The 21,671-nt window shown below is 44.5% G+C and overlaps 1 protein-coding gene across 1 annotated transcript; it reads right to left on the bottom strand.

The window, feature by feature from the left end:
• Positions 1-552: 552 nt before the first annotated feature.
• Positions 553-21,331, bottom strand: LOC147977363 (uncharacterized). The gene is made up of 4 exons (XM_087521142.1): positions 21,257-21,331; positions 21,010-21,153; positions 19,782-20,508; positions 553-809 (listed from the first exon to the last, which is right to left on the bottom strand). Exons 1-4 carry the CDS (start codon positions 21,329-21,331, stop codon positions 553-555), a joined length of 1,203 nt encoding a protein of 400 aa, XP_087377268.1.
• Positions 21,332-21,671: the final 340 nt, after the last annotated feature.

Raw genomic sequence — 21,671 nt, 5'->3', positions numbered from 1 at the left:
ATATCTACCAAGTGCGCAATGAGAGAACTTATTCAGTTAACCTGCAGCATGGGAAATGTGGGTGCAGGAAATGGGATATGACTGCAGTCCCATGCAATCATGCAGTATCAGCTATCACCAAAGCCAAACTGAGGCCTGAAGACTTTGTACATGACTTTTTCAAAAAGCCAATGTATCTGGCAGCATACAACCCCATTATATACCCTGTACCAGGACAAGATCTGTGGCCCAAGACCAATACCAGAGACATAGAACCTCCAGTGTTCAAGGATAAGCCAGGGAAGAAGCAAACCAAGAGGAGAGGGAGCTAGTTTGAGCCACCAGCACCCAAAGATATATCTAGGATGGCTTCAATTACATGCAGCAATTGCCAGCTTGTAGGTCACATATACACATCATGCAAACAGGCTCTAAAACAAGGCTTAGCAATGAGAAAGAACAAGCATCAGATTTGTACAAGCATCACAGATACACATCATTTTGTTTTATAACACTTGAATGTATTAACTTGCTACAATTCTAACACTTGAATGTATTAACTTGGTAAAATTCTTATATGCAGTCTAGCAACACAGAGGAGGGTAGCACACAAGGAAGCAGGGCAGCTTCTTCAACAACTCCAACACCAAGGGGATCAACAAGTGGAGCACCAAGGGCAGCTTCTTCAACAACTCCAGCACCAAGGACAGCTTCTTCAACCTCTCCAGCACCAAGGGCAGCTTCTTCAATTGCTCCAGCACCAAGGGCAGCTTCTTTAACTATAGGTGCAGCAACAAGGGCAGCCAGCTCAACTGCTGCCAGGAGAGCTTCTTAGAACCCACCAAGACAGAGAAAGCAACCCAGCAGGCTGAAAGACTATTTCTATGCTTCTAGGAACTGATGTTGAACCTTGATGATGATGTGATCTAGCTAAACTAGTAATCTAGCTAAGATCTATTTTGGCAACAACTTATGGTACTGTAATCTGGCTGAACTAGTAATTGCTATGTTATTGGATCTAGTTTCATGATGATGTGATATGGTAATGTAATCTATGAATCTATATGATGCACTGTACTTAAGCCTCTCTAGTTGTGTCAAGTTGGCTCGTTATTATGGCCATTACAATGTTCACTAGTTTAGGCTAAACTAGTAATTGTTATATGGTGGACTGTTGTTGGATTGTTAATATGGCCCTAGGGTCAAATCATCGATATGTCGACAAGATGAGGCTCAAGGTAAACCCTAGGGTCAAATCATCGATATATCGACAAGATGAGGCTCAGGTAAACCCTAGGGTCAAATCATCGATATATCGACAAGATGAGGCTCAAGTAAACCCTAGGGTCAAATCATCGATATGTCAACAAGATGAGGCTCAAGGTAAACCCTAGGGTCAAATCATCGATATGTCGACAAGATGAGGCTCAAGGTAAACCCTAGGGTCAAATCATCGATATGTCGACAAGATGAGGCTCACGTAAACCCTAGGGTCAAATCATCGATATATCGACAAGATGAGGCTCAGGTAAACCCTAGGGTCAAATCATCGATATGTCGACAAGATGAGGCTCAAGGTAAACCCTAGGGTCAAATCATCGATATATCGACAAGATGAGGCTCAAGGTAAACCCTAGGGTCAAATCATCGATATATCGACAAGATGAGGCTCACGTAAACCCTAGGGTCAAATCATCGATATGTCAACAAGATGAGGCTCAAGGTAAACCCTAGGGTCAAATCATCGATATGTTGACAAGATGAGGCTCACGTAAACCCTAGGGTCAAATCATCAATATATCGACAAGATGAGGCTCAGGTAAACCCTAGGGTCAAATCATCGATATGTCAACAAGATGAGGCTCAAGGTAAACCCTAGGGTCAAATCATCGATATGTCAACAAGATGAGGCTCAGGTAAACCCTAGAGTCAAATCATCGATATGTCAACAAGATGAGGCTCAAGGTAAACCCTAGGGTCAAATCATCGATATTTCGACAAGATGAGGCTCAAGGTAAACCCTAGGGTCAAATCATCGATATGTCGACAAGATGAGGCTCAAGGTAAACCCTAGGGTTAAATCATCGATATGTCGACAAGATGAGGCTCAGGTAAACCCTAGGGTCAAATTATCGATATGTCGACAAGATGAGGCTCAACGTAAACCCTAGGGTCAAATCATCGATATGTCGACAAAATGAGGCTCAAGGTAAACCCTAGGGTCAAATAATCGATATGTCGACAAGATGAGGCTCAAGGTGTCACTATGGTTACCTTGTCCATATATCGATGAAATGACCCTCAAGGTTAATCCATGAATCTAGATGACAGAATTTACTAACTTAGCACATGCACCACCTTGGCTTGAGCACATGTGATTCTACTAAGCACAAACACCACATAACAATCAAAGTGCACTCACATTCATAAAGGTTCATCAAGGTTGGTGTTGGGGATCGTAGCAGAAATTAAAAATTTTCTACGCATCACCAAGATCAATCTATGGAGTTATCTAGCAACTAGGGGAAGGGGAGTGCATCTACATACCCTTGTAGATCTCTAAGCAGAAGCGTTGCAAGAACACGGATGAAGGAGTCGTACTCGCAACGATTCAGATCGCGGTTGATTCCGATCTAAGCACCGAACAACGGCACCTCCGCGTTCAACACACGTGCAGCCCGGTGACGTCTCCTACGCCTTGATCCAGCAAGGGGAGAAGGAGAGGTTGGGGAAGACTCCGTCCAGCAGCAGCACGACGGCGTGGTGGTGGTGGAGGAGCGCGGGACTCCAGCAGGGCTTCGCCAAGCACTACGAGAGATGAGGAGGGAGAGAGGTAGGGCTGCGCCAAGAGGGAGATCGAATCGTGTGTTGGGAAGCCCCCATACCTCAAGTATATATAGGGAGAGGGGAGGGGGCTGCGCCCCCTCTAGGGTTCCCACCCCAAGGGCTGCAGCAGCCCCTGATCCCATCTAGGGTGGCGGCCACAAGGGGGAGGGGGAGGCGCACCTGGGGTGGGCCTTAGGGCCCATCTGCCCTAGGGTTTGCCCCCTCTTCTCTCTAGGCGCATGGGCCTTGGTGGGGAGGCGCCCCAGCCCACCTAGGGTCTGGTCCCTTCTCACACTTGGCCCATGTTTGCCTTTGGGGCCCGTGGCCCCTCCCGGTGGACCCCCGGACCCCTCCGGTGGTCCCGGTACACTACCGGTGATGCCCAAAACACTTTCGGTGGCCAAAACCATACTTCCTATATACCAATCTTTACCTCCGGACCATTCTGGAACTCCTCGTGATGTCTGGGATCTCATCCGGGACTCTGAACAACATTCGGTAACCGCGTACATACTTTCCCTATAACCCTAGCGTCATCGAACCTTAAGTGTGTAGACCCTACGGGTTCGGGAGTCATGCAGACATGGCCGAGACAACTCTCCGGTCAATAACCAACAGCAAGATCTGGATACCCATGTTGGCTCCCACATGCTCCACGATGATCTCATCGGATGAACCACGATGTCAAGGATTCAATCAATCCCGTATACAATTCCCTTTGTCTATCGGTACGATACTTGCCCGAGATTCGATCGTCGGTATCCCGATACCTTGTTCAATCTCGGTACCGGCAAGTCTCTTTACTCGTTCCGTAACACATCATCCCGTGATCAACTCCTTGATCACATTGTGCACATTATGATGATGTCCTACCGAGTGGGCCCAGTGATACCTCTCCGTTTACACGGAGTGACAAATCCCAGTCTCGATTCATGCTAACTCAACAGACACTTTCTGAGATACCCACAGTGCACCTTTATAGCCACCCAGTTATGTTGTGACGTTTGGCACACCCAAAGCACTCCTACGGTATCCGGGAGTTGCACAATCTCATGGTCTAAGGAAATGATACTTGACATTAGAAAAGCTTTAGCGTACGAACTACACGATCTTGTGCTAGGCTTAGGATTGGGTCTTGTCCATCACATCATTCTCCTAATGATGTGATCCCGTTATCAACGACATCCAATGTCCATGGTCAGGAAACCGTAACCATCTATTGATCAACGAGCTAGTCAACTAGAGGCTTACTAGGGACATGGTGTTGTCTATGTATCCACACATGTATCTGAGTTTCCTATCAATACAATTCTAGCATGGATAATAAACGATTATCATGAACAATTAAATATAATATAATAATAACTAGTTTATTATTGCCTCTAGGGTATATTTCCAATAGTCTCCCACTTGCACTAGAGTCAATAATCTAGTTCACATCGCCATGTGATTAACACTCACAGGTCACATCGCCATGTGACCAACATCCAAAGAGTTTACTAGAGTCACTAATCTAGTTCACATCACTATGTGATTAACACTCAATGAGTTCTGGGTTTGATCATGTTATGCTTGTGAGAGAGGTTGTAGTCAACGGGTCTGCAATATTCAGATCCCTATGTATTTCGCAAAACTTTATGTCATATCATAGATGCTGCTACCACGTTCCACTTGGAGCTATTCCAAATTGTTGCTCCATTATACGTATCCGGTATCTCTACTCAGAGCTATCTGGATAGGTGTTAAGCTTGCATCGACGTAACTCTTTACGTCGAACTCTTTATCACCTCCATAACCAAGAAACATTTCCTTATTCCTCTAAGGATAATTTTGACCGCTATCTGGTGATCCACTCCTAGATCACCTTTGTACCCTCTTGCCGGACATGTGGCAAGGCACACATCTGGTGCGGTACTCAGCATGGCATACCGTATAGAGCCTATGACAAAAGCATAGGGGACGACCTTCGTCCTTCCTCTTTCTTCTGCCGTGGTCAATCTTCGGGTCTTACTCAACTTCACACCTTACAACTCAGGTAAGAACCCCTTCTTTGACTGATCTATTTTGAACTCCTTCAAAAACATGTCAAGGTGTGTGTTCTTTGAAAGTATCATCAGGCGTTTTGATCTATCTCTATAGATCTTGATGCCCAATATGTAAGCAACGTTATCCAGGTCTTCCTTTGAAAATCACTCTTCAAACAACCGTTTATGCTTTCCAGAAATTCTACATTATTTTGAATCAACAATATGTCATCCACATATACTTATCAGAAATGTTGTAGTGCTCCCACTCACTTTCTTGTAAATACAAGTTTCTAGCAAACATTGTATAAACCTAAAAGCTTTGATCACTCCATCAAAGCATATATTCCAACTCCGAGATTCTTGCTCTAGTCCATAGAAGGATTGCTGGAGCCAGCATACCTTTTAGCATCCTTAGGATCGACAAAACCTTTTATTGTATCACATAAAACTTTTTCTTACGAAAACTGGTAAGAAAATTTGTTTTGACATCCATCTGTCAGATACAGCTAATGCTAACATGATTCCGACGGACTTAAACATTGCTACGGGTGATAAAATCTCATCGTAGTCAACTCCTTGAACATGTGAAAAGACTCTTTGCCACAAGTCGAGCTTCATAGACGGTAACATTACCGTCCACGTCCGTCTTCTTCTTAAAGATCCATTTATCTCAATGACTTGCCGATCATTGGGCAAGTCCACCAAAGTCCATGCTTTGTTCTGATACATGGATCCTATCTCAGATTTCATGGCTTCTAACCATTTGTCGGAATACGGGCCCACCATCGCTTCTCCATAGCTCGGAGGTTCATTGTTGTCTAACAACATGATATCTAAGACAGGATTACCGTACCACTCAGGAGTAGTACATATCCTTGTCGACCTATGAGGTTCGATAGCAACTTGATCCGAAGCTTCATGATCACTATCATTAACTTCCTCTTCAACAGACGTAGGCGCCACAGTAAACATCTTTCTGTGTTGCATCACTCTCTGGTTGAAATAAAGTTTCGACAACCTCATCAAGTTCTATCTTCCTCCCACTCAATTCTTTCGAGAGAAACTCCTTCTCGAGAAAGGACCCGTTCTTAGCGAAAAACAATTTGCCCTTGGATCTGAGATAGAAGGTATACCCAAGTGTCACCTTTGGGTATCCTATGAAGATGTGTTTGTCCACTTTTGGGTTCGAGCTTCTCCGGCTGAAGCCTTAAGCATCGCAGCCCCAAACATTAAGAAACGACAACTTTGGTTTCTTGCCAAACCAATGTTCATACGACGTCGTCTCTACGGACTTATATGGTGTCCTATCTAAAGTGAATGCAGCTGTCTCTAATGCATAACCTCAAAATAATAACGGTAGATCGGTAAGAGACATCATAGATCGCACCATATCTCATAAGGTTTGATTATGACGTCCGGACACACCATTACTCTATGGTGTTCCAGGTGGCTTCAACTGTGAAACAATTCCACAATGTCTTAAGTGATTGCCAAACTCATAACTCAGAAAATCCCCCTTTGATCAGATCGTAGGAACATGAACTTCTTGTTATGATGATTCTTAACTTCACTCTGAAATCGCTTGAACTTTTCAAACGTTTCAGACTTGTGCTTCATTAAGTAAATATACCTATATCTACTCAAATCACCAGTGAAGATGAGAAAATAGCGATATCCACTGCACGCTTCAATTCTCATTGGATCACACGCATCAACATGTATGATTTCCAACAATTCACTTGCCCGTTTCATTGTACCTGAAAACGGGATCTTAGTCATCCTGCCCATGAGGCATGGCTCGCATGTGTCAAGCGATTCAAAATCAAGTGACTCCAAACATCCATCGACATGGAGTTTCTTCATGCATCTTACGCCAATATGACCTAAGCGGCAGTGCCACAAGAAAGTGGTACTATCATTATTAACTCTACATCTTTTGGCGTGAACATGTGTATTACCACGACTGAGATTCAATGAACCATTCACATAGGGTGCATGACCATGAAAGGTATTATTCATGTAAACAGAATAACCATTATTCTCTAACTTAAATGAATAACCGTATTGCAATGAACATGATCTAATCATATTCATGCTCAATGTAGACACCTGATAACATTTATCTAGGTTCAATACTAATCCCGAAGGCAGATGGAGCGTGCGATGGTGATCTCATCAACTTTGGAAATACTTCCAACACACATCGTCACCTCGCCCTTAGCCAGTCTCCGTTTAGTCCGTAGCTTTTGCTTCAAGTCACCAATAATAGCAACTGAATCGGTATCCAATACCCAGGTGCTACCAGGAGTACTAGTGAGGTACGCATTAATAACATGTATATACTTTGTTGAAGTTGCCAGCCTTCTTATCTACCATGCATTTGGGGTAATTCCGCTACCAGTGACCGTTCCCCTTACAACAGAAGCACTTAGTCTTGGGTTTGGGTTCAACCTTGGGTTTCTTCACTGGAGCGGTAACTGGTTTGCCATCCATGAAGTTTCCCTTCTAGCCCTTGCCCTTCTTGAAACCAGTGGTCTTGTTAAACCATCAACACTTGATGCTCCTTCTTGATTTCTACCTTTTGCTGTCTTAAGCACCGCGAACAGCTCCGGGATCATCTCCATCCCTTGCATGTCATAGTTCATCATGAAGATCTAGTAGCTTAGTGATAGTGGCTAGAGAACTCTATCAATCACTATCTTATCTGGAAGTTTAACTCCCACTTGATTTAAGTGATTGTAGCACCCAGACATTCTGAGCACATGCTCACTAGCTGAGCTATTCTCCTCCATCTTGTTGGCAAAAGAACATGTCAGAGGTCTGATACCTTTCAACACGGGCATGAGCCTGAAATCCCAATTTCAGCTCTTGGAACATCTCATATGTCTTATGGCATTCAAAACGTCATTGGAATCCCAATTCTAAGCCGTAAAGTATGGTGCACTAAACTATCAAGTAGTCATCAGGATGTGTCTGTCAGGTGTTCACAACATCCACAAACGACGTTGTAGGGGTTTGCACATCGAGCGGTGCATCAAAGACGTAAGCCTTCCGTGTAGCAGTGAGGACACTCCTCGGACTACGGACCCAGTCCGCATCATTGCTTACAATATCTTTCAACTTGGTCTTTCTCTAGGAACGTATTGAAACAGGGAGCTACAACGTGAGCTATTTATCTACAACATATTTGCAAAGACAATTTAGACTATGCTCATGAGAATTAAGTTCATCTAATCAAATTATTTAATGAACTCCCACTCAGATAGACATCCCTTTAGTCATCTAAGTGAAACATGATCCGAGTCAACTAGGCCGTGTCCGATCATCACGTGAGACGGACTAGTCAACATCGGTGAACATCTTCATGTTGATCGTATCTTCTATACGACTCATGCTCGACCTTTCGGTCTTCCGTGTTCCGAGGCCATGTCTGTACATGCTAGTGAAGGAAATATGCCCTAGAGGCAATAATAAATTTATTATTTATTTCCTTATATATCATGATAAAAGTTTATTATTCATGCTAGAATTGTATTAACCGGAAACATAATACATGTGTGAATACATAGACAAACAGAGTGTCACTAGTATGCCTCTACTAGACTAGCTTGTTAATCAAAGATGGTTATGTTTCCTAACCATGGACAAAGAGTTGTCATTTGATTAACAGGATCACATCATTAGATGAATGATCTGATTGACATGACCCATTCCATTAGCTTAGCACCCGATCGTTTAGTATGTTGCTATTGCTTTCTTCATGACTTATACATGTTCCTATGACTATGAGATTATGCAACTCCCGTTTGCCGGAGGAACACTTTGTGTGCTACCAAACGTCACAACGTAACTGGGTGATTATAAAGGAGCTCTACAGGTGTCTCCAAAGGTACATGTTGGGTTGGCGTATTTCGAGATTAGGATTTGTCACTCCGATTGTCGGAGAGGTATCTCTGGGCCCTCTCGGTAATGCACATCACATAAGCCTTGCAAGCATTGCAACTAATGAGTTAGTTGCAAGATGATGTATTACGGAACGAGTAAAGAGACTTGCCGGTAACGATATTGAACTAGGTATTGAGATACCGATGATCGAATCTCGGGCAAGTAACATACCGATGACAAAGGGAACAACGTATGTTGTTATGCGGTCTGACCGATAAAAGATCTTCGTAGAATATGTAGGAGCCAATATGAGCATCCAGGTTCCGCTATTGGTTATTGACCGGAGACGTGTCTCGGTCATGTCTACATTGTTCTCGAACCCGTAGGGTCCGCACGCTTAAGGTTTCGATGATAGTTATATTATGAGTTTATGAGTTTTGATGTACCGAAGTTAGTTCGGAGTCCCGGATGTGATCACGGACATGACGAGGAGTCTCGAAATGGTCGAGACATAAAGATTGATATATTGGACGGCTATATTCGGACACCGGAAGTGTTCCGGGTGATTTCGGAGAAAACCGGAGAGCCGGAGGGTTACCGGAACCCCCCCGGGAGAAGTAATGGGCCATATGGGCCTTAGTGGAGAGAGAGAGGGGCAGCCAAAGGTGGGCCGCGCGCCTCCTCCCCCCTGGTCCGAATTGGACTAGGAGAGGGGGGGGGGGGCGGCGCCCCCCTTTCCTTCTCCCTCCCCACTTCTTTCCCCTCCTAGTAGGAGTCCTACTCCTACTAGGAGGAGGATTCCTCCTTGGCGCGCCATAGGGGCCGGCCGGCCTCCTCCCCTTGATCCTTTATATACGGGGGCAGGGGGCACCCCTAGACACACAAGTTGATCCACGTGATCATCTTCTTAGCCGTGTGCGGTGCCCCCTTCCACCATAGTCCTCGATAATATTGTAGCGGTGCTTAGGCAAAGCCCTGCGATGGTAGTACATCAAGATCGTCACCACGCCGTCGTGCTGACGGAACTCTTCCCCGACACTTTGCTGGATCGGAGTCCGGGGATCGTCATCGAGCTGAACGTGTGCTAGAACTCGGAGGTGCCGTAGTTTCGGTGCTTGATCGGTCGGGCCGTGAAGACGTACGACTACATCAACCAAGTTAACACTTCCGTTGTCAATCTACAAGGGTATGTAGATCATACTCTCCCCTCTCGTTGCTATGCATCACCATGATCTTGCGTGTGCGTAGGAAAATTTTGAAATTACTACGAAACCCAACAGTGGCATCCGAGCCTAGGTTTTATATGTTGATGTTATATGCACGAGTAGAACACAAGTGAGTTGTGGGCGATATAAGTCATACTGCTTACCAGCATGTCATACTTTGGTTCGGCGGTATTGTTGGACGAAGCGGCCCGGACCGACATTACGCGTACGCTTACGCGAGACCGCTTCTCCCGACGTGCTTTGCACATAGGTGGCTTGCGGGTGACAGTTTCTCCAACTTTAGTTGAACCGAGTGTGGCTACGCCCGGTCCTTGCGAAGGTTAAAACAACACCAACTTGACAAACTATCGTTGTGGTTTTGATGCGTAGGTAAGATTGGTTCTTGCTTAAGCCCGTAGCAGCCACGTAAAATTTGCAACAACAAAGTAGAGGACGTCTAACTTGTTTTTGCAGGGCATGTTGTGATGTGATATGGTCAAGACATGATGCTAAATTTTATTGTATGAGATGATCATGTTTTGTAATCGAGTTATCGGCAACTGGCAGGAGCCATATGGTTGTCGCTTTATTGTATGCAATGCAATCGCCCTGTAATGCTTTACTTTATCACTAAGCGGTAGCGATAGTCGTAGAAGCATAAGATTGGCGAGACGACAACGATGCTACGATGGAGATCAAGGTGTCGCGCCGGTGACTATGGTGATCACGACGGTGCTTCAAGGATGGAGATCACAAGCACAAGATGATGATGGCCATATCATATCACTTATATTGATTGCATGTGATGTTTATCTTTTATGCATCTTATCTTGCTTTGATTGACGGTAGCATTATAAGATGATCTCTCACTAAATTTCAAGATAAAAGTGTTCTTCCTGAGTATGCACCGTTGCCAAAGTTCGTCGTGCCCAGACACCACGTGATGATCGGGTGTGATAAGCTCTACGTCCATCTACAACGGGTGCAAGCCAGTTTTGCACACGCAGAATACTCAGGTTAAACTTGACGAGCCTAGCATATGCAGATATGGCCTCGGAACACTGAGATCGAAAGATCGAGCGTGAATCATATAGTAGATATGATCAACATAGCGATGTTCACCATTGAAAACTACTCCATTTCACGTGATGATCGGTTATGGTTTAGTTAATTTGGATCACGTGATCACTTAGATGATTAGAGGAATGTCTATCTAAGTGGGAGTTCTTGAGTAATATGATTAATTGAACTTAAATTTATCATGAACTTAGTCCCTGATAGTATCTTGCTTGTTTATGTTAATTGTAGATAAATGGCCCGTGCTGTTGTTCCGTTAAATTTTAATGCGTTCCTTGAGAAAGCAAAGTTGAAAGATGATGGTAGCAATTACACGGACTGGGTCCGTAACTTGAGGATTATCCTCATTGCTGCACAGAAGAATTACGTCCTGGAAGCACCACTGGGTGCCAGGCCTGCTGCTGGAGCAACACCAGATGTTATGAACGTCTGGCAGAGCAAAGCTGATGACTACTCGATAGTTCAGTGTGCCATGCTTTACGGCTTAGGATCGGGACTTCAACGATGTTTTGAACGTCATGGAGCATATGAGATGTTCCAGGAGTTGAAGTTAATATTTCAAGCAAATGCCCGGATTGAGAGATATGAAGTCTCCAATAAGTTCTATAGCTGCAAGATGGAGGAGAACAGTTCTGTCAGTGAGCATATACTCAAAATGTCTGGGTATAATAATCACTTGATTCAGATGGGAGTTAATCTTCCAGATGATTGCGTCATTGACAGAATTCTCCAATCACTGCCACCAAGCTACATGAGCTTTGTGATGAACTATAATATGCAAGGGATGAATAAGACTATTCCTGAGCTCTTCGCAATGCTGAAAGCTGCGGAGGTAGAAATCAAGAAGGAGCATCAAGTGTTGATGGTCAACAAGACCACTAGTTTCAAGAAAAAGGGCAAAGGGAAGAAAAAGGGGAACTTCAAGAAGAAAAGCAAGCAAGTTGCTGATCAGGAGAAGAAACCCAAGTCTGGACCTAAGCCTGAAACTGAGTGCTTCTACTACAAGCAGACTGGTCACTGGAAGCGGAACTGCCCCAAGTATTTGGCGGATAAGCAGGATGGCAAGGTGAACAAAGGTATATGTGATATACATGTTATTGATGTGTACCTTACTAGAGCTCACAGTAGCACCTGGGTATTTGATACTGGTTCTGTTGCTAATATTTGCAACTCGAAACAGGGACTACGGATTAAGCGAACACTGGCAAAGGATGAGGTGACGATGCGCGTGGGAAATGGTTCTAAAGTCGATGTGATCGCGGTCGGCACGCTACCTCTACATCTACCTTCGGGATTAGTATTAGACCTAAATAATTGTTATTTTGTGCCAGTGTTGAGCATGAACATTATATCTGGATCTTGTTTAATGCGAGACGGTTATTCATTTAAATCAGAGAATAATGGTTGTTCTATTTATATGAGTAATATCTTTTATGGTCATGCACCTTTGAAGAGTGGTCTATTTTTGATGAATCTCGATAGTAGTAACACACATATTCATAATGTTGAAGCCAAAAGATGCAGAGTTGATAATGATAGTGCAACTTGTTTGTGGCACTGCCGTTTAGGTCATATCGGTGTAAAGCGCATGAAGAAACTCCATACCGATGGACTTTTGGAACCTCTTGATCATGAATCACTTGGTACTTGCGAACCGTGCCTTATGGGCAAGATGACTAAAAAACCGTTCTCCGGTACAATGGAGAGAGCAACAGATTTGTTGGAAATCATACATACAGATGTATGTGGTTCGATGAATGTTGAGGCTCGTGGCGGATATTGTTATTTTCTCACCTTCACAGATGATTTAAGCAGATATGGTTATATCTACTTAATGAAGCATAAGTCTGAAACATTTGAAAAGTTCAAAGAATTTCAGAGTGAAGTTGAAAATCATCGTAACAAGAAAATAAAGTTTCTGCGATCTGATCGTGGAGGAGAATATTTGAGTTACGAGTTTGGTCTACATCTGAAACAATGCGGAATAGTTCCGCAACTCACGCCACCCAGAACACCTCATCGTAATGGTGTGTCCGAACGTCGTAATCGTAGTTTACTTGATATGGTGCGATCTATGATGTCTCTTACAAATTTACCGCTATCATTTTGGGGTTATGCTTTAGAGACGGCCGCATTCACGTTAAATAGGGCACCATCAAAATCCGTTGAGACGACACCTTATGAACTATGGTTTGGCAAGAAACCAAAGTTGTTGTTTCTTAAAGTTTGGGGCTGCGATGCTTATGTGAAAAAGCTTCAACCTGATAAGCTCGAACCCAAATCGGAGAAATGTGTCTTCATAGGATACCCAAAGGAGACTGTTGGGTACACCTTCTATCACAGATCCGAAGGCAAGACATTCGTTGCTAAGAATGGATCCTTTCTAGAGAAGGATTTTCTCTCGAAAGAAGTGAGTGGGAGGAAAGTAGAACTTGACGAGGTAACTGTACCTGCTCCATTATTGGAAAGTAGTACATCACAGAAACCTGTTTCTGCGACACCTACACCAATTAGTGAGGAAGCTAATGATAATGATCATGAAACTACAGAACAAGATACTACTGAACCTCGTAGATCAACCAGAGTAAAATCCGTGCCAGAGTGGTACGGTAATCCTATTCTGGAAGTCATGCTACTAGATCATGATGAACCTATGAACTATGAAGAAGTGATGGTGAGCCCAGATTCCGAAAAATGGCTTGAAGCCATGAAATATGAGATGGGATCCATGTATGAGAACAAAGTATGGACTTTGGTTGACTTACCCGATGATCGGCAAGCAATTGAGAATAAATGGATCTTCAAGAAGAAGACTGACGCTGACGGTAATATTACTGTCTACAAAGCTCGACTTGTCACAAAAGGTTTTCGACAAGTTCAAGGGGTTGACTACGATGAGACCTTCTCACCCGTAGCGATGCTTAAGTCTGTCCGAATCATGTTAGCAATTGCCGCATTTTATGATTATGAAATTTGGCAGATGGATGTCAAAACTGCATTCCTGAATGGATTTCTGGAAGAAGAGTTGTATATGATGCAACCGGAAGGTTTTGTCGATCCAAAGGGAGCTAACAAAGTGTGCAAGCTCCAGCGATCCATTTATGGACTGGTGCAAGCCTCTCGGAGTTGGAATAAACGCTTTGATAGTGTGATCAAAGCATTTGGTTTTATACAGACCTTTGGAGAAGCCTGTATTTACAAGAAAGTGAGTGGGAGCTCTGTAGCATTTCTGATATTATATGTGGATGACATATTACTGATCGGAAATGATATAGAATTTCTGGATAGCATAAAGGGATACTTGAATAAAAGTTTTTCAATGAAAGACCTCGGTGAAGCTGCTTACATATTAGGCATAAAGATCTATAGAGATAGATCAAGACGCTTAATTGGACTTTCACAAAGCACATACCTTGACAAGATTTTGAAGAAGTTCAAAATGGATCAAGCAAAGAAAGGGTTCTTGCCTGTGTTACAAGGTGTGAAGTTGAGTCAGACTCAATGCCCGACCACTGCAGAAGATAGAGAGAAAATGAAAGATGTTCCCTATGCGTCAGCCATAGGCTCTATCATGTATGCAATGCTGTGTACCAGACCTGATGTGTGCCTTGCTATAAGTCTAGCAAGGAGGTACCAAAGTAATCCAGGAGTGGATCACTGGACAGCGGTCAAGAACATCCTGAAGTACCTGAAAGGGACTAAGGATATGTTTCTCATATATGGAGGTGACAAAGAGCTCATCGTAAACGGTTACGTTGATGCAAGCTTTGACACTGATCCGGATGATTCTAAATCGCAAGAGAACCAAGCACATCAAGAGACGCTTTCACAAGAGAACCAAGCACATCAAGAGACGCTTCAATTCCATCCGGGATTTAGTCCAGGTGGGAGACATAGAAATTTGCAAGATACATACGGATCTGAATGTAGCAGACCCGTTGACTAAGCCTCTTCCACAAGCAAAACATGATCAGCACCAAGGCTCCATGGGTGTTAGAATCATTACTGTGTAATCTAGATTTTTGACTCTAGTGCAAGTGGGAGACTGAAGGAAATATGCCTTAGAGGCAATAATAAAGTTATTATTTATTTCCTTATATATCATGATAAAAGTTTATTATTCATGCTAGAATTGTATTAACCGGAAACATAATACATGTGTGAATACATAGACAAACAGAGTGTCACTAGTATGCCTCTACTAGACTAGCTTGTTAATCAAAGATGGTTATGTTTCCTAACCATGGACAAAGAGTTGTCATTTGATTAATAGGATCACATCATTAGATGAATGATCTGATTGACATGACCCATTCCATTAGCTTAGCACCCGATCGTTTAGTATGTTGCTATTGCTTTCTTCATGACTTATACATGTTCCTATGACTATGAGATTATGCAACTCCCGTTTGCCGGAGGAACACTTTGTGTGCTACCAAACGTCACAACGTAACTGGGTGATTATAAAGGAGCTCTACAGGTGTCTCCAAAGGTACATGTTGGGTTGGCGTATTTCGAGATTAGGATTTGTCACTCCGATTGTCGGAGAGGTATCTCTGGGCCCTCTCGGTAATGCACATCACATAAGCCTTGCAAGCATTGCAACTAATGAGTTAGTTGCGAGATGATGTATTACGGAACGAGTAAAGAGACTTGCCGGTAACGAGATTGAACTAGGTATTGAGATACCGATGATCGAATCTCGGGCAAGTAACATACCGATGACAAAGGGAACAACGTATGTTGTTATGCGGTCTGACCGATAAAAGATCTTCGTAGAATATGTAGGAGCCAATATGAGCATCCAGGTTCCGCTATTGGTTATTGACCGAAGACGTGTCTCGGTCATGTCTACATTGTTCTCGAACCCGTAGGGTCCGCACGCTTAAGGTTTCGATGATAGTTATATTATGAGTTTATGAGTTTTGATGTACCAAAGTTAGTTCGGAGTCCTGGATGTGATCACGGACATGACGAGGAGTCTCGAAATGGTCGAGACATAAAGATTGATATATTGGACGGCTATATTCGGACACCGGAAGTGTTCCGGGTGATTTCGGAGAAAACCGGAGAGCCGGAGGGTTACCGGAACCCCCCCGGGAGAAGTAATGGGCCATATGGGCCTTAGTGGAGAGAGAGAGGGGCAGCCAAAGGTGGGCCGCGCGCCTCCTCCCCCCTGGTCCGAATTGGACTAGGAGAGGGGGGGGGGGCGGCGCCCCCCTTTCCTTCTCCCTCCCCACTTCTTTCCCCCTCCTAGTAGGAGTCCTACTCCTACTAGGAGGATTCCTCCTTGGCGCGCCATAGGGGCCGGCCGGCCTCCTCCCCTTGATCCTTTATATACGGGGGCAGGGGGCACCCCTAGACACACAAGTTGATCCACGTGATCATATTCTTAGCCGTGTGCGGTGCCCCCTTCCACCATAGTCCTCGATAATATTGTAGCGGTGCTTAGGCGAAGCCCTGCGATGGTAGTACATCAAGATCGTCACCACGCCGTCGTGCTGACGGAACTCTTCCCCGACACTTTGCTGGATCGGAGTCCGGGGATCGTCATCGAGCTGAACGTGTGCTAGAACTCGGAGGTGCCGTAGTTTCGGTGCTTGATCGGTCGGGCCATGAAGACGTACGACTACATCAACCAAGTTAACGCTTCCGTTGTCAATCTACAAGGGTATGTAGATCATACTCTCCCCTCTCGTTGCTATGCATCACCATGATCTTGCGTGTGCGTAGGAAAATTTTGAAATTACTACGAAACCCAATAGCTAGGCTCGTCAAGTCAACCTAAGTGTATTGCGTGTGTAAATCTGGCTTACACCCGTTGTATTCGAACGTTAGAATCTATCACACCCGATCATCACGTGGTGCTTCAAAACAACGAACCTTCGCAATGGTGCACAGTTAGGGGGAACACTTTCTTAAAATTATTACGAGGGATCATCTTATTTAAGTTACTGTCGTTCTAAGCAAATAAGATGTAAAACATGATAAACATCACATGCAATCAAATAGTGACATGATATGGCCAATATCATTTGCTCCTTTTGATCTCCATCTTCGGGGCTCCATGATCATCGTTGTCACCGGCATGACACCATGATCTCCATCATCATGATCTCCATCATCGTGTCTTCTTGAAGTTGTCTCGTCATCTATTACTTCTACTACTATGGCTAACGCTTTAGCAATAAAGTAAAGTAATTACATGATGTTTATGTTGACACGCAGGTCATAAATAAATTAAGACAACTCCTATGGCTCCTTCCGGTTGTCATACTCATCGACATGCAAGTCGTGATTCCTATTACAAGAACATGATCAATCTCATACATCACATATATCATTCATCACATCCTTTTGGCCATATCACATCACACGGCACATGTTGCAAAAACAAATTAGACGTCCTCTAATTGTTGTTGCAAGTTTTTACGTGGCTGCTATAGGTTTCTAGCAAGAACGTTTCTTACCTACACCAAAACCACAACGTGATATGACAATTTCTATTTACCCTTCATAAGGACCCTTTTCATCGAATCCGATACGACTAAAGTGGGAGAGACAGACACCCGCTAGCCACCTTATGCAACTAGTGCATGTCAGTCGGTGGAACCAGTCTCACGTAAGCATACGTGTAAGGTCGGTCCGGGCCGCTTCATCCCACGATGCCGTCGAATCAAGATAAGACTAGTAATAGCAAGTAAATTGACAATATCGACGCCCACAACAACTTATGTTGACATGATGCCACTGTTGGGGATCGTAGCAGAAATTTAAAATTTTCTACGCATCACCAAGATCAATCTATGGAGTTATCTAGCAACGAGGGGAAGGGGAGTGCATCTACATACCCTTGTAGATCGCTAAGCGGAAGCGTTGCAAGAACGCGGATGAAGGAGTCGTACTCGCAGCGATTCAGATCGCGGTTGATTCCGATCTAAGCGCCGAACAACGGCGCCTCCGCGTTCAACACACGTGCAGCCCGGTGACGTCTCCTACGCCTTGATCCAGCAAGGGGAGAAGGAGAGGTTGGGGAAGACTCCGTCCAGCAGCAGCACGACGGCGTGGTGGTGGTGGAGGAGCGCGGGACTCCAGCAGGGCTTCGCCAAGCACTACGAGAGACGAGGAGGGAGAGAGGTAGGGCTGCGCCAAGAGGGAGATCGATTCGTGTGTTGGGCAGCCCCCATACCTCAAGTATATATAGGGGGAGGGAGGGGGCTGCGCCCCCTCTAGGGTTCCCACCTCAAGGGGTGCGGCAGCCCCTGATCCCATCTAGGGTGGCGGCCACAAGGGGGAGAGGGGGAGGCGCACCTGGGGTGGGCCTTAGGGCCCATCTGCCCTAGGGTTTGCCCCCTCTTCTCTCTAGGCGCATGGGCCTTGGTGGGAAGGCGCCCCAACCCACCTAGGGGCTGGTCCCTTCTCACACTTGGCCCATGTATGCCTCCGGGGCCCGTGGCCCCTCCCGGTGGACCCCCGGACCCCTCCGGTGGTCCCGGTACACTACCGGTGATGCCCGGAACACTTCCGATGGCCAAAACCATACTTCCTATATATCAATCTTTACCTCTGGACCATTTCGGAACTCCTCGTGACGTCCGGGATCTCATCCGGGACTCCGAACAACATTCGGTAACCGCGTACATACTTTCCCTATAACCCTAGCGTCATCGAACCTTAAGTGTGTAGACCCTACGGGTTCGGGAGTCATGCAGACATGGCCGAGACAACTCTCCGGTCAATAACCAACAGCAAGATCTGGATACCCATGTTGGCTCCCACATGCTCCACGATGATCTCATCGGATGAACCACGATGTCAAGGATTCAATCAATCCCGTATACAATTCCCTTTGTCTATCGGTACGATACTTGCCCGAGATTCGATCGTCGGTATCCCGATACCTTGTTCAATCTCGGTACCGGCAAGTCTCTTTACTCGTTCCGTAACACATCATCCCGTGATCAACTCCTTGATCACATTGTGCACATTATGATGATGTCCTACCGAGTGGGCCCAGTGATACCTCTCCGTTTACACGGAGTGACAAATCCCAGTCTCGATTCATGCTAACTCAACAGACACTTTCTGAGATACCCATAGTGCACCTTTATAGCCACCCAGTTATGTTGTGACGTTTGGCACACCCAAAGCACTCCTACGGTATCCGGGAGTTGCACAATCTCATGGTCTAAGGAAATGATACTTGACATTAGAAAAGCTTTAGCGTACGAACTACACGATCTTGTGCTAGGCTTAGGATTGGGTCTTGTCCATCACATCATTCTCCTAATGATGTGATCCCGTTATCAACGACATCCAATGTCCATGGTCAGGAAACTATAACCATCTATTGATCAACGAGCTAGTCAACTAGAGGCTTACTAGGGACATGTTGTTGTCTATGTATCCACACATGTATCTGAGTTTCCTATCAATACAATTCTAGCATGGATAATAAACGATTATCACGAACAATGAAATATAATATAATAATAACTAATTTATTATTGCCTCTAGGGTATATTTCCAACAGTTGGATCCAACACCTGATCTCACAAAATACATACATAAAGGTTCAGAAATAGATACTAAAGTACTTAATAGTTGATTATCATCTAGATTACAACACTGCTGGATCCAACACCACAGATCACAAATTCATCACTAAAGTACTTGGGTCACAAATTCATACTAAAGTACTGGATACAAGATTATCATCTACAAACGGATAGATGATTATCATACTAGAAGGCACCCTACTCATCTAAGATGGCCTTCACACCCTGAAGCTTTAACTTTATCTTTTCCTCAGACTTTTGAAGCTCAGAAATGTGATACTTCAGTTTAAGCCTCCCTTCTGTCAGCCTCTCCTTCTCCTTCAAATGATTGAACTTCAAGTTCCTAATCACATTGGCTTGAGCACATCTCAGGTTCTTCAGAGTTCCATAATTTTGCAGCATCTTCTTCTTCTCCTCCTCCGTCTTTGACAGCTCTGCCTTCAAGTTCCCCACCACAGTCTCAAGCTCAACAATCTTCACATCAACATATTCCTTCTGCTCCTTCTGATTGTTTAACTCCACACCCCTTTGCTGCTGGGCATCCAAGAGAGAATTCACATCAGCATACAAACTATCATGGTTCTCCTGTAGTTTCTTCTTCTCCTCCTCTTTCTTTGAAAGCTCTGCCTTCAAGTTGCAAACTACAGTTTCTAGCTCAGCAATCTTCATTTCAAGATATTGCTTCTGCTCCTTTTGATTGGTTAAATCCACACCCCTCTGCTGCTGGGCATCCAAAAGAGCATTCACATCAGCATACAAACTGTCATAGTTCTCCTGTAGTTTCTTCTTCTCTTCTGTCAGGTTGTGAATTGCAAAGGAACTCTTTAGATTGTCATTGGTCCTAGCTGACTTAATCTCCTCATACATATCCCATAGCTTGGCCAATGTCTTCTCCATTGAGTCTGGCCATTCAAAATCAATCCATTGAACTACTCCACAGTTTATGCCTTCCTGTATTATAAACAATAGAAGAATAAATAATTGTCTAAGACCATCAAACCAACAGGTTCAGGTATCTGATATGTGCACTGTTAAAAAGACAAATAAACTAGTCACTAAGCACTGACAGGTTCCTTACCATACAACAGACAAATTAGCAATGCCCACTGGTAAACAAGTCATTGAGCACTGACCATAATAAACAATGACTACCATCCACTAATGAGAACACACTCCAACACAGTGGCTAAAGCAAATTAAACAAAGAAAAAGCACTTAACCAAGCTTAACAACTTGAAGGCAGAGCACTGACCACAATAAACAACTTGAAGGCAAATTAACAACTTGATAAACAAAGGAGTAAGCATTGACCATAATAAACAATGTGTACAATCCACTAATGACAAGGCATGTCAGAACAAGCTAAACAAAGACCAAGCTAAAAAAATCTTAACAACTTGATAAACAAAGCATTAAGCAAACAGCTTCCTTTACACAAGATGTGAATCATACCTTCTTAGCACATCCAAGAAACCTCCTGCCCATGTGCATCCCTTCAAATGCTACAAAGCGCTCGGCCGGCTCACCGTGTTCACACAAGACATTCACATATGCGTCAGTGCCATTGAAATACGGATCGTGCATCGTAGCTGGAAGCTGCGGGAGCAAGCAAAGAGAAGGCTAGGTTCAGATCGAGCTCACTGACAAAATCCCCAATTCACTAACCCTAACCCTAGCTCTAGCTATCTAACCAACTGACCTTGATGATGCCATCGCAGGAGGAGGAGATGTTCAGGACTGAATCCTCACTGGTCTCGTCGCTCCACGACACCATGGCACCGGGGAGCAGCAGAACGGCGGTCGGTGGTGTGGCGGCGCCGGGGAGGAAGAACAGAGTAAGGAGAGGGCGAGGCAGAGGCGAGAGTGTGAGCAGAGAGCTGGATCGATCCAGTTTTTACCCACACGGCGGAGCAGTAGCGGCCGCCACGCCGTTGCCACTGTAGCACCGTCAGACGGCGTGAGCTCGCGGCCGTGACGCCACATAGACGAAACAAGGCCCCACCTGTCATAATAGAGGTTAAACTGCCCGAACAGACGATTAGGTGTTTTCTGCAAATGATTAGGCGTGAAATCAGTGTTTTCTGGCACAAAAACGTAGAAGAGTCTTTTCTGCA

The sequence above is a fragment of the Triticum urartu genome, chromosome 4A, assembly GCF_056163025.1.
Source record: "Triticum urartu cultivar PI428250 chromosome 4A, HENAU_Tu73, whole genome shotgun sequence".
NCBI lineage: Eukaryota > Viridiplantae > Streptophyta > Magnoliopsida > Poales > Poaceae > Triticum > Triticum urartu.
Note: the sequence above shows the minus strand (reverse complement) of the source record. Positions and strands in the feature narration are given on the sequence as shown.

Excerpts from the sequence above, each read along its gene's own strand:
- LOC147977363 (XM_087521142.1), bottom strand. The coding sequence starts at position 21,331 with ATGGTGTCGTGGAGCGACGAGACCAGTGAGGATTCAGTCCTGAACATC. Across the intron at positions 20,509-21,009 it reads TTCTTGGATGTGCTAAGAAG|GAAGGCATAAACTGTGGAGT; the intron begins GTATGATTCACA and ends TTTATAATACAG. Across the intron at positions 810-19,781 it reads GATAAAGTTAAAGCTTCAGG|AAGCTCTCCTGGCAGCAGTT; the intron begins GTGTGAAGGCCA and ends GTGGGTTCTAAG.